The sequence below is a fragment of the Pinus tabuliformis genome, chromosome 7 (assembly GCF_031772625.1).
Source record: "Pinus tabuliformis cultivar Carrire ecotype Pingquan chromosome 7, CPIR1, whole genome shotgun sequence".
NCBI lineage: Eukaryota > Viridiplantae > Streptophyta > Pinopsida > Pinales > Pinaceae > Pinus > Pinus tabuliformis.
Window position 1 is genome coordinate 1,059,884,042 of NC_142293.1, and position 12,477 is coordinate 1,059,896,518.

The 12,477-nt window shown below is 40.7% G+C and overlaps 1 protein-coding gene across 3 annotated transcripts in view; it reads right to left on the minus strand.

Moving 5' to 3' along the window:
- Window positions 1-926: 926 nt before the first annotated feature.
- LOC149251290 (uncharacterized) overlaps window positions 927-12,477 on the minus strand; it is a 91,108-nt gene continuing 79,557 nt past the window's right edge. The window contains exon 6 of one of the 3 annotated variants that reach the window (XM_089459333.1): window positions 927-1,719. In XM_089459333.1, coding sequence (XP_089315459.1) covers window positions 1,656-1,719 — 64 coding nt within the window. In that variant the 3' untranslated portion in view covers window positions 927-1,655. The remainder of the gene's footprint in view (window positions 1,720-12,477) is intronic. The other 2 variants (XM_089459335.1, XM_089459336.1) reach the window with 2 other exon arrangements.

The following is a 12,477-nucleotide window of genomic DNA, read 5'->3' on the forward strand; positions in this document are numbered from 1 at the left end:
ATAAAATTTGAAATAGAAAACAAACGGAAATCAATCCCACCTATTCTAACCATTACTAAATATGTAACTGTTACCTGTACACTTGCCCCTTCACCTCTTATCCATTTATTTTTTTACCAGATTTTTTTCAGTCTTTTACCTTTCACTGCATTAAAATTTTAAATGTTAAATGAGGTCATATAGAGTTAGGAAACCATTTGTTACATATATTCGGAAACTATTTGTTACATATATTTTTATGCATATTTTATCGGAAACCCTTTTTTTTTAAATGGGGTGGCTAGTCCACTGTAGAAGCATTTATTAGACGCATTGTACAACATTTTTACATATATACAAGGCTGTTAACCGTCACATCATTCAACATATATCAATATATATCACGATAATACAAATCGCTGCCAAGCAGCATCACGATAGGGATCGAACATGGGTCGGGGGCGAATAAGCCGCAGCCCAGACCACTGCACCATGCACTCATATAGGGATCGAACATGGGTCGGGGCCGAATAAGCCGCAGCCCAGACCACTGCACCATGCACTCACGTGTGACACCTTATTTTTACTGTAGTCTACACGTGTGACACACTGGCCATTCTCCAGCTACTTAGTATATCAAATGTTTATTTTTACAGTAGTCTAAACGTCTGACAAACTGGCCTTTTTCCAGCTGCTTAGAATAAGAAAAAGGAAATGAACATTTTTCCCTCACAATTCCAAAAAAAAACATTTTGACTGCACAATCAAATTGTGCGGACATATTAAAGGGTGCTGAGTTCATTTCTGAATTAAGAACAGCAATTTCTTTAATTCAAAATTACAATTTTGCTAAAAAGAATGCCTTAACAGCAATTTATTCAATTCAAAATTGCAATTTTAATAAAAGGAATGCCTTCAGAAACTCCAGTGATAATAATCTGAAAAAATATTGAGAATGTAGAATGTTTTATTTATTAAGAGTCCAGAAATCACCAACGACACAAGATTTTTGTTACTGCCCAGAAATAGCCTGGATGGTTTTCCAAGATCAGAAACCATTGACAAATACCTCATCTTCCAAAAAAGCGTTCTAGATGTACATTCGAGAACATCTCAGAAATAGAAATACATGCCAAAAAGATTGGAGACTATTTTCAAGATTTAGAGATAACCAAAATATACGACTTTGACATCAAATAAACGAGAAAAAAGACATACTCTACTACTAAAAAACTGAAAAATCATTTTTGTTGTCACCTCCATGTGATCAAGGATGATTTTATCATTTATGCCGAATACGCATAAAGCATAACTTCAAAGGAGCGTGGTTTTAACTTAAATCAAGAAAATGGGTTTATAACTTAAAATAACTCCAGATATGATAGAAATTTAAAAGATTTGTTTCAAAATAAATCTTGCGGATTTAAGTAAATCTCTCTGAAGCTACACTTCATGCTGCTTGATAGTCATCCGCTCCCTAAAAATAATCCTGTGGCTAACGTACTGGTATAATGCCGATTTTGTAATAATCTGCTTTCATACTGGATTTGATGTTCGAGCCAAACTACCATGACACAAACTAATTCTTTTAGACAGCATCTCTGCTTCGTTATTAGTACGATGAAAATCTTCATGTCATGACAGACCTCTATCTTGCACAAAAAATTATGTACAGTCTACTTGTTTCCAATTAATACCTGCATCCACTTGCCAAACATATACACCTCAGACTTTTTCAAACTGCAAAATCATCCCATGAAAATAGTCACAACAGAGAGAATAAACACAAAACCTTTCAACCTTACATACAGCTCTTAAACTAGAAAACAGCACCAGAAGGTGACACAATCCTATCATCTTTACTCGGCCAATCTTGGGATGATCATCTCTATAATTACATTTCATGGCATTTGGAAAACTACTTTATTTCCTCAATCAAATCATGGGTGAAATCTATCAAGCTAAGCAAACCAGCCCTTAAATACAACGGGGTGTTTTGAATGAAATGAAACTCTAGACAAGTCTTGGAGGAGCAAACAATATAAATAGAAATCAACTGCTAGTTATATTTTTACTGGTAGCGGTGACAATAGGAATTTTATAAGAAAACACGAACTTATGGCATTGTCAAGCAAACATGTACATGGCGTGTAACGAAGTGTTGTCGTTTTAACAGTTATGCAAAGATTTAAGGCTCCATAACGGGAAAGCCAGCGAAGATACATGTTGACAACCACAGTGCAGTGGCAACGCAAAGAACCCGACTTATCATGTCAGATTGAAATACAAAGACGTGTAATATTATTTCACAAGGAAAATGGTCATGCTGTTGGTTATTTGCGAAACCAAAGAGAAGATTGCTGATACCCTTCCTAAGTCAATGAAACGACATAAATTCGAGTGGATCAAGAAGTCCACGGAAGTCCACTAAATAGGTCATGATAGGCAATTGGATATCGAGGCAGCAATATACACTTATTTTTGAATTTTAACATTGGAATTGGACATCATTAAGATGAATCCAACATGCAAACAATCTAATAACTTATTACACGTCACATAAAACACAGACACTGGATTTTTGGTAGTAAAACCTATATAATGTGCAGAGGAAACATACGCTCCCAAAATGCTCTTTTCAATTCATGATTGCCCGATGTATGAATAGTTTACAAGGGCCCAACAAGAGTTGTGGGTATCAACCTCAATTAATGGGGTTTGTCAATATTAGAACAATCTCCCAATTCCTGGGGGTGATCTCCCACAAGATTGACTTACTTAGGATCTTGTCTTGTTCCTTGTACAATATTAATAGCTTCACCTCTAAAGGCTTGATTTGTTGTCATGCTAAATATAACTTCCCGAGTCAAGATCAGGAGATAATCATTACTACTACCATCCCACCTAAAACCTGACTTAGGGAAGAACAATGGAATGACAAAATATGACAACCATCCCTTTCTCATATGTCCAGCCAAGTAAATATGCACCAAATAATATCTCCCCTTCTTCTTCAATTTGGAAGGATATGTGTGCATAAAAAAAAATGATGATCATATCAGCATTACATAACCCCCTTAAAACTGATTTGGGTAGGAACGAAAAAAGATCATCCAGAATTGACAAAAACCCCAACATAACGAGGTGCAGAATTGCTTAAATGGCAAGTATTTCTTCAAAATTATAGCCTCTAAAACAAAAATATTCACCTGAACCTTTTCAGAATTCGTGAAGAATATAATTGTTTCTTTCAAGTTTCAACAAGCATAACACAAGCAATCAGGTTAGAGAGCAGAAATTCCACAATGCTGCCAATCTGCAGCAGTCTCCTTAAAAGACATGAAAATGGCTAAAAGCATGTTGAAGTTGATAGTATACCAACAAAGACGCACATAATGCAAGATTCTCAAAGATCAACGAAGTGCTCCAAGCAAACAAGAATCCTACAGAAGTAGAGAGTGATCTGATCAAATTCACATGTCAAGGATCAACAAGAGTGCTTCAAAGTAGGAACTAATAAGCAACCATGCACCTTATTTTGGACAAGACAGCTAAGAACTCAATAAGCACTTCTAAAAAAAATCATTGAAAAAGCTTAAATGACTTCCATCAAAGTAGTCAGAACTAGAGACTGAGTGTTATCAATCAAACAATGAGGGCAAAGAAGATCACATGCAGGTAGACAACGATACAAGCTGATAGGATTCCCTCATTCAATTGTCAAATTCTCTAAGCCCAGCAATCAGATTAATGTGCCAGTAAATTTTTATACCCAGATTTTATTTTCACTGAAAACCCAGAAATATAAATCTGAAATCTGCACACAGTTAACACAGCTGAGCTTCCAACAACTTGTGCACACCAAAAACAAAAATTCAAACACTCAATTTTTATACAGCTATTTACTCTGGAAATCCCCAATGTGGGGAAAAACTAGCAAAGAGGAATTTTATTAAGTTTCAGGAAAATATTAGAGCAGCGGTACCAGAGATATAACAACCAATCAGCAGCTCCAGAAGTCGGTCCTCTTTTCACTCGGTATGGCCTGAAGCACGACTTCTTTCCACAGCAGCGTACAGCCCCTTTCCACAACCCAGGACACGACCTCTTCAGCAAAAACATGGCCTCTTTTCCTGTTCACTCAGCCTAGAGTACGACCCCTCTCCTCAGCTGCTCAACTTTCCTATTTTTCACCCAATCTGACCCTCTTCTCTCCCACTCAAAGTGATTTCAAAAATAATGTGTCCATTCACTCATTCCAGCAATTTATAATTCTTCTAAGACCAAACACCTTGGATCATTAGAATACCATGGGTCTATACCATCAGTCATCATTTAAGTTTTTAACTTGAGTTTACATTAATTAACTAAATCAATGTAGTTTTCCCAAGCAAAACTTGGAATAATTAAAACTACTGAAATAAGTAATTATTAAGCTGTCTTTTGCATTCCTAGACACAAGGCCTATGCAGAGACACCTATCTAAACTACAATTTTTAACACTACCTCTTAGTGAGGAAGGTGTTCTGCACCACCCCCAACTTGTCCCTAAAGAAGACGAACTTGCCTTTCATCAAGGCCTTCGTGAGTATGTCTGCAACCTGTTCATCTGTAGGTACATATTGCAGCTTCACCCTGCCTTTCGATACACGGTCCCAAATGAAGTAACGTTTGATGTCTATAAATTTTGACCTGTCATGAAACACTGGATTTTCTGAGAGCTTGATGTAGCTTTGATTGTCACAATGCATCATGGTCGGCTCCAACTACTGATAAAACAGCCCCATGAGTAACTTCCGAAGCCAAATTGCCTCACATGATGCCAAACTTGCTGCCATCTACTCAGCCTCAGCGTAACTCAATGCAACTAACTTTTGTTTCCTGTTGAACCAAGAAATAGCTCCAGACCCCAAGCTGAAATAGCAACCTGACCTACCTACCAAGTCAACATCCGAATAACCCACTAGCTTTACTCCATCTCACTAGACATAACTCAACCCATACTCCACCGTACCACGCAGATACCTGAGTATGTGTTTGGCGTTTGGCAGCCACCCAATGCACTCACTTTGGCTCAACCATAAATTGGCTAAGTGTACTGATCGTAAAACATATATCCAGTCTGGTGTTGACAAAGTACATAAGAGAGCCAATCAGCTGCCTGTATAAAGTGGGGTCCACTACCACTGACTTGGAAGCATCTATTTTCTTCCAATTGGTCACCATTGGCATAGCCATAGGCCTGCAGTCCTGCATCCTAGATCGCTTTAGGATCTCCATAGCGTACTTCCCCAGTCCAAGGAAGATTTGTCCATCTTTTTGGCCACCTTCTAGCCCCTGAAAGTGGTCCATCAACCCCATATCCTTCATCTCAATCTCTGAAGCAAGACCCCCTCTTGCAATCTGCGATGAGCTCCTCTAAACCTGTAAGAAAGAAGTCATCTACATATAACACAAGAATGAGTAGCTCTCCCCTAACCAATATGTAGTATAGGTTTGAGTCAACATCACCCTTGGGGAAGCCCATCCCTTGTAGATAGTTGTCTATCCTAGAATACCATGCACATGGTGCTTGCTTGAGTCCATACAATGCTCTCTTTAACCTGCATACATGGGAATCCCCCCCATGCACATCAAATCCCTTCAGCTGCTCCATATAGACCTCCTCCTCAATCATGCCATTATGAAATGTCATCTTTACGTCCATCTTCCAACCATCTCTGCAACAATGGAAATCACGGCCTTGATGGAGGAACACCTGGCTTCAGGGGCAAATGTCTCATCATACTCAACTCCCTCTCTCTGAGAGAACCCCTTAGCCACGAACCGAGCTTTGAACTTCTCAACACTAACATCAGCGTCATGTTTAATCTTATAGATCCACCTAGACCCCACCACTAATTTCCCTTCAGGTCATTGCACAACCTCCCATACATCATTCTTCATGATGGAAGAATAGTCTTCCACCATGGAATCCCTCCACACTTGCTGCTCAGATGCCTCTTGAAAACTAGAAGGCTCAGCGCAAATCAACTTGCTCATAAGAGCCATGTAATTGGAAAATCTTTGTGGTGGTCTACTCTCCTTGACTGAAATCCTAGGAGGATCCACCATTTCTTGAGCTTCCCTTAAGATACGCTCTTCCAATTTCAACCTCTTATTCCTAGAAGTATCGACCTAGGTAAATGGAGCATCTTGCTTCTCATGCTCATGCTACTTGTCCTACACAAGTTTGGGGTCTTGTAATCTGTAATGGCAATCTCCCTTCTTCCTTCGGTGCTTCCTGCTCTTGAACTTTTGCTACTTCTGGCACTAAGCCACAAGATTTTCTAAGAGCCCTATCCTCCTCAAATTTGACATCCCTTTGCACCACTGTCTTCCTGAGTGCAGGAATGTAGACTCTATAAGCCTTTGAGGTCTCGCTATATCCAACAAAGATACCCTTCTCCACAATAGGCTCGAGTTTCTTCCTCTTCTCTAGTGGAACATGGCAACAAACCAAGCACCAAAAAATGCAAAGATGCCCAATCTCTGGTTTCTTCTCTATGAATGCCTCTTCAGGGGTCATCCTACCCAACACCTTGTGTGGACTCCTGTTTTGCAAATAAACTATCATGTTACCTACTTCTGCCCATAAAAACATAGGTCGACCTTGATCATGCAACATTACTTTCGTTGTCCCAACAATGGCTCTGTTCTTCTTTTCTGATACTTCATTTTGTTGTCGGTTACATGGAACCATCAGCTCCCTCTTAATTCCAAAATCTACACAAAACTCCTTGATGGCATTTGAGGTGTACTTGCCTCCATTGTCAAATCTAAGCACCTTAAGCTTTCTCCCCATTTGGTTCTCCCACAAGAACTTTGAACTCTCAGAACCGATTGAAGACCTCATCCTTGGTCTTCATAAAGTAGATCCAGGTTTTCTTGGAATAGTTATCTATGAAGGTTACATAGTTGTTGAACCTTCCAACAGATATGGCTAACATGGGCCCACAAACATTTGAATGGATCAAGCCCAAGATCCCCTCGGACCTGCTCTCACTATTGAGAAACACAGTCTTGGTGTACTTTCCCATGGCACATCCCTTGCACACGTCATGTTGTTCTGCAATAAAATCAGGAAGCTCGGTCATAGCCACCCTGAGCACTTTGAGTGCTCCATGGTGCAAGTGTGCCGTTTTTCTATGCCACAAATCCCCAAGTCATTGCTACTGCTCCTACTCACCAATACTTTGGTTGACTCAAACTAAAGTCTGTACAGCTTTTTCCTCCTCACTCCAAGCACCTTTGTTGAGCTGAAGTTGGAACCCTCGGGAAAGATATACACCTTTCCATCTCAAAAAGTCACTACATAACACTTGTCTTCAAAGGTTGAAACAAAAATCAAATTCGTTGTCAAGCCTATGACATACAGCACATCCTTCTCCAATAGAAGCTTCTCGGACTTCCTCTGAAACTTGACAATTCCACTACCTGCAAGCCTATGTGAAAAAATCTGAATCTACACATCAAAAATCCTACTGCAATCACTGGTTTATCATCTCCTACTTGTTATTACATTCAACAAGCTATTTAATTTATAAAAAGTGATGAAAAACACTATTGTAGACTACATTGACATGCAATCATAAACTGAAAATACATACGAGACAAACACACAAGGGAAACTGTTATTTTTGGACAAACGTCCCTGGAAAAACCCAATACAGGAAAACCAATGCAGCAGCTCTGAGGGTTTTCTATTACTAAGCAGCGATTCTGAATACAACTCTGGATGCCCTCTCGACAATCCAGTTACAGAGATAAAATATACTGGCAGAAACCTAAGTGAGATTATATCACTTCACACAGCAAAATCCCTCTGGTCCGTTAACTGAGCTGACTATCCCCAACTACAACTGCGATGCCCCTTCGCAGTAGTTGTGTGGGCCTACGTGGAGCACTCTGAGACACAGCATCAACTTTGCGCTGCCTCCTAGAGCTCTGACGTCAGCGTTCTCGGTTGATCCTGCTACTCCCCGGCAGAATTCAGACTTCTGCAGGAGGGCAGTTCTTCCCCTGCGCTGGCACTACGTCAAGCAATGCGTGGGCCCTCCTGGCCCAGCATCAGCCTCCCTTGGTCTGCGCTGCCTCCTCTGGTGTATTTCTACCTCTCTGCTGAGTATTCGGGGTCTCGGAGAAGATCCTCCAACCCCAACTATCCTTGCCCCTCTGTTGCAACTCAAATCACCTGTTCAACTTTCTCAACAAACCATGCCCCAGGAAAATTGAACTGACTGATCAATATGTTGTATCTCCAACTGACCCTCAAGCCTTCTCTTATACTTTTCATGTTGATGAATCAATGGCCAAGATTAAGTCCCTAATCAACGGCTAAGATTAAAACAGGCTTGATCCTCGTCACTTGGAAGTTTCTCACCCATATTCTTATTAACACCCATTGATATTTTTATTTTCCTAAGTTTAGACTTAGGAACCCATTAAAAAAATTAATTATTTTAATAATTCTCAATCCAAGTGGAATCTCTCCAGACAATTTCTGGGTCTTGGAGATCTCATGTGTTCTAGCCCCTCCACAAAATTTCGGAGCTAGAACACATCCGATGCTACCCAAAATCAACAGCCTGTACTTGCCATTGTCACCAAGCTCAATGTGGAAGTCCAAATTCTGCTCCTTCAAATTGGAAAAGTAGTCTCACACTCCAGTCATGTGACATGAAGCGCCATTGTCAACGTCCCACACGCTAGTGGCCATTGAACTAGAGAGACACACGATAAGTGAAAACTCATCCTCAAATTTGGCTACAAGCTCATCCATCTCAGTTGTAGCAACAACTTGCTTCTTTTGTTTGCCCTTTTCCTTGTTAGAGCATTGGTTGGCAAAATGTCCTACCAAAGCATCGAACTTTGCTAGCATCGAACTTATTTTTGTTTCCCTTCGAGGTAACTCCTTCAATGGAGCCTTTCTTGGCCTTTCCCTTGCCCTTCAAGGTAAGGGCCAGGTTCTCTTCCTCCTCATTCTTCTTTTGATCTCCACATTGAGACCCTTCTTAGATCTCTTCCTATATGAAATCATCCCACAGCATTTCCCTAGTGGAAAGATGTTCGTGTACCACGATGCATTTTACAAATACATCCCACTGCTTTGTAAATCCATTCAAGGCTATACGCACCAGTTCATAATCAAGGATCGTCTCCCCGACGACTGCCATCTCATCAAGAACTTGCATGAGCTTGGTAAGGTAGGAAGTCATGTTCTCTCCCTTGGACATCCTGGTGTTGTGGAGCTTGTCGTTAAGCACCATCTTCCGATTTTGGTTGTCACTCTGATACAGTTTAGTAAGTGCATCCCACATCTCTTTAGCAATCTTTTTCTCAGATAGTCACGTTCACTCTCTTGGACATCTTGGTGTTATGGAGCTTGTCGTTAAGCACCATCTTTCGATTTTGGTTGTCACTTTGGTACAATTTAATAAGTGCATCCCACATCTCTTTGGCAATCTTCTTCTCAGACAGATGGGGAATTAGGTGATCTTTCACCTCATCCAAGATGATCCACTTTGCCCTTGTTTCTTTCACCACATGGAGATCTAGGGCAATAGGATTTGATGTTGGCACAACCACCGTGGAGTTAACAAAGTTCCACAACTTGTTCACCTTGAGAACTATTGCGATCCGAACTTTCTACTGAAGATAGTTTGAGGCTCCTTCTAACCTATCTTCATACCTAACATTGGTTGCCATGGTAGATCAAACCCTTGAATAATTGTTTGTTGAAAACCTTAGAAGGACAACAAACCCCTTTGAGCTTGAACTTGTGCAATGCTTGAATTTCTTTCAAAGGCTTAGCTCTGATACCATGTTAATTTTCTAAGCCCAACAATCAAATTAATGTGCCAGTAAATTTTTATAACCAAATTTTATTTTTATTGAAAACTCGAAAAACTTAAATCTGAAATCTACGCACAGTTAACATAGCTGAGCTTGTGAATGGTAAGAGTTTTATGACAAGCACCCATCGACGATGCTCGGCATTTCTAAAGCCCTACGTCTACCTCTTGGTGCTCTCCATGCGGTTGCCCTCAGATAGCCGAGGTGTTTGGCCGCCAGGGCGCTCCCTCACTTCTCCTTCTCCCATGAAGGAGTCGGATGATAGCCCTGAGACCCCATCCTTTCGCGATATGGACACAGTTCGACCGACGGAGCAAGAGTCATTCTTCACCAGGCTAGCTTCATGCACAACCTTTCACTCCTCCAGAACAAGCCCTAAAGCTAGGGCCAAACGGCAAGAGAAAGGAAAAAACATTGAGGTTCAAACTACCAAAGGCACTACCTCTGCAAATACTTCAGCTATGGAAGCAGACACCACAGAGGGTTAGTTGCAAAAGGCAAGAATAAAATCAAGAAGCAACTGCAACCCAAAAGCCAAAAAAATCCCAGAGTTGGAAATCCAAGACCCAAGGGTAGCTGTTTACAGAGACTATATGCAAGAACATGCAGTAATCTACAAATTCATGGGCATCTGGCCCACAGAGAAAGCTCTGAACTGGTGGATACAAGCCAAATGGAAACCAAAGGGAGAAATCAGACTCCAACTAGGTTCAAAGGGGTTCTTTACAGTCATTTTCGATCTCTTAGAAGACAGAGACAAGATATTTGAGGGAGGACCCTACTTCTTCAACTCTGCAGGTCTGTATATGAGATTCTGGAAAGAAAACTTCACTCCTAAGAAAGAGGACTTCACAAGAGTCCCGGTTTGGGTTCGCCTCTATTCCCTGCCAACTGATTATTGGGCCCCTTCTGTCCTTAAAGGCATTGGAGACCAATTAGGAGAATACATAAAAATGTCTAAGGGCACACGAAGCAGACATTATGTCTCTTATGCTAGAATATGCGTTTACATTGATGTCTCTGGAGCCCTTCCGGAAGCCATAAAACTGATATTCAAGGATGAAGTCTGGCTCCAGAGCATTGACTATGAACACATCCCATTCCAATGTAGGAAATGCCATGAGCATGGACACCTCTTTAGGGATTGTTCGCAAAATAAAATGCCTCAAAACAGTGAGCAGGTCAGCAAGAAAAAGGATGAACAGGGCTTCACCAGAGTAAACACAAGGAATAAAAACAGTAGGAAAACTAATACAAAGAAAGAACAGCACCAGGCAGCTAGCCTAAACCAATTTGAGGCTCTGAATAATTTACAAGGACAACCACTCTCGAGTAACTCAATTGATGAGGAGGCCAAAGAGGACAAGCAAAGCGCAGCAAACCAGAGGCAAGAGGATCACCATTTGGATCACAACAACAAGGAAGACGAGAACTCACAGGAAGATATAGAAATGGAACAAGTATTGATGGATGTAACCCCGAAGGAAAACGCAAAAAAAGAAGCACTAGAAGGAGTCGACCTCCTATCAGTGGTAGAGAAATGGAAGAAAAACGGACTAGCGGCAACCACAGAAGACCAAATTCAAAAAATAGGAGGAGCCTATCTCCTTCCAGAGAAACTAAAGCAAAGCTTAGGTCAATGACCATCCGAAATCAGCGCAGCTAAAGGCATTCTAGTAATCATCTCTCCTACAAAAAAAATTGTTTCAAGCAATATAGTTACACAGCGAATTCAACCATAGGATCAGCAAGGGGAATAATGACCATGTGGAAAAGCTCTCAGTATGATCTCACCTCCTTCGTTGCCACAAAACACTCCATAACCATTGTCTTGAAAATCATTGGTACCAATGAAAGCATCTGTGTTACCAACATCTACGGTGGAACGAATCAGGATGTTGCAGAGCATATCTAAACTAATGGAATCCATCCACCTGCCTTTTAAAATCGTTGCAGGGGACTTCAACATGGTAATAAATCTCGGGGAAAAGAAGGGAGGCATAAGAAAACTTGATAAGGACTCTGAAGCCTTTCAGTCCACCATAGAAGGCCTCAGTCTAATTGATATCCCAACGAATAATGGCACTTTCACATGGAATAACAAACAAGGGGGAGAAAGACAAATAGCTTCTAGGCTTGATCAATTCCTCCTCTCATAAGAGATCTATCTCACCTCCTGGGAAACAGAAGCAAGAATTCTCCCACAATCAGGATCCGACCATTGGCCGATATCCCTGAAGATACACATCTCCCCAGGCCCAAAGAATAGGCCATTCAGATTCGAATCCTTTTGGCTGGAGCACCTGGATTTCATGGAAAAAATGAAAGAATGGTGGAGTAAACTAATGCCAATAACCAGAAATAAGATGTATAAATTTCAGCAGAAATTGAAATAAATCAAAAATGAGATCAAACAATGGAACAAGGAAACTTTTGGCAACATCTTCACTGACAAAAGGAACCTGGAACTTAAAATGGAAATCCTCCAGCAAAAAATCATCAATGAGGGCATCACAGAACAAAGGAAACAGGAAGAGCTCAATCTTCAAAAAAGTTGGGAGGAAAGGGTCTCTCAAGAAGAGAAACTCTGGCATCAAAAATCCT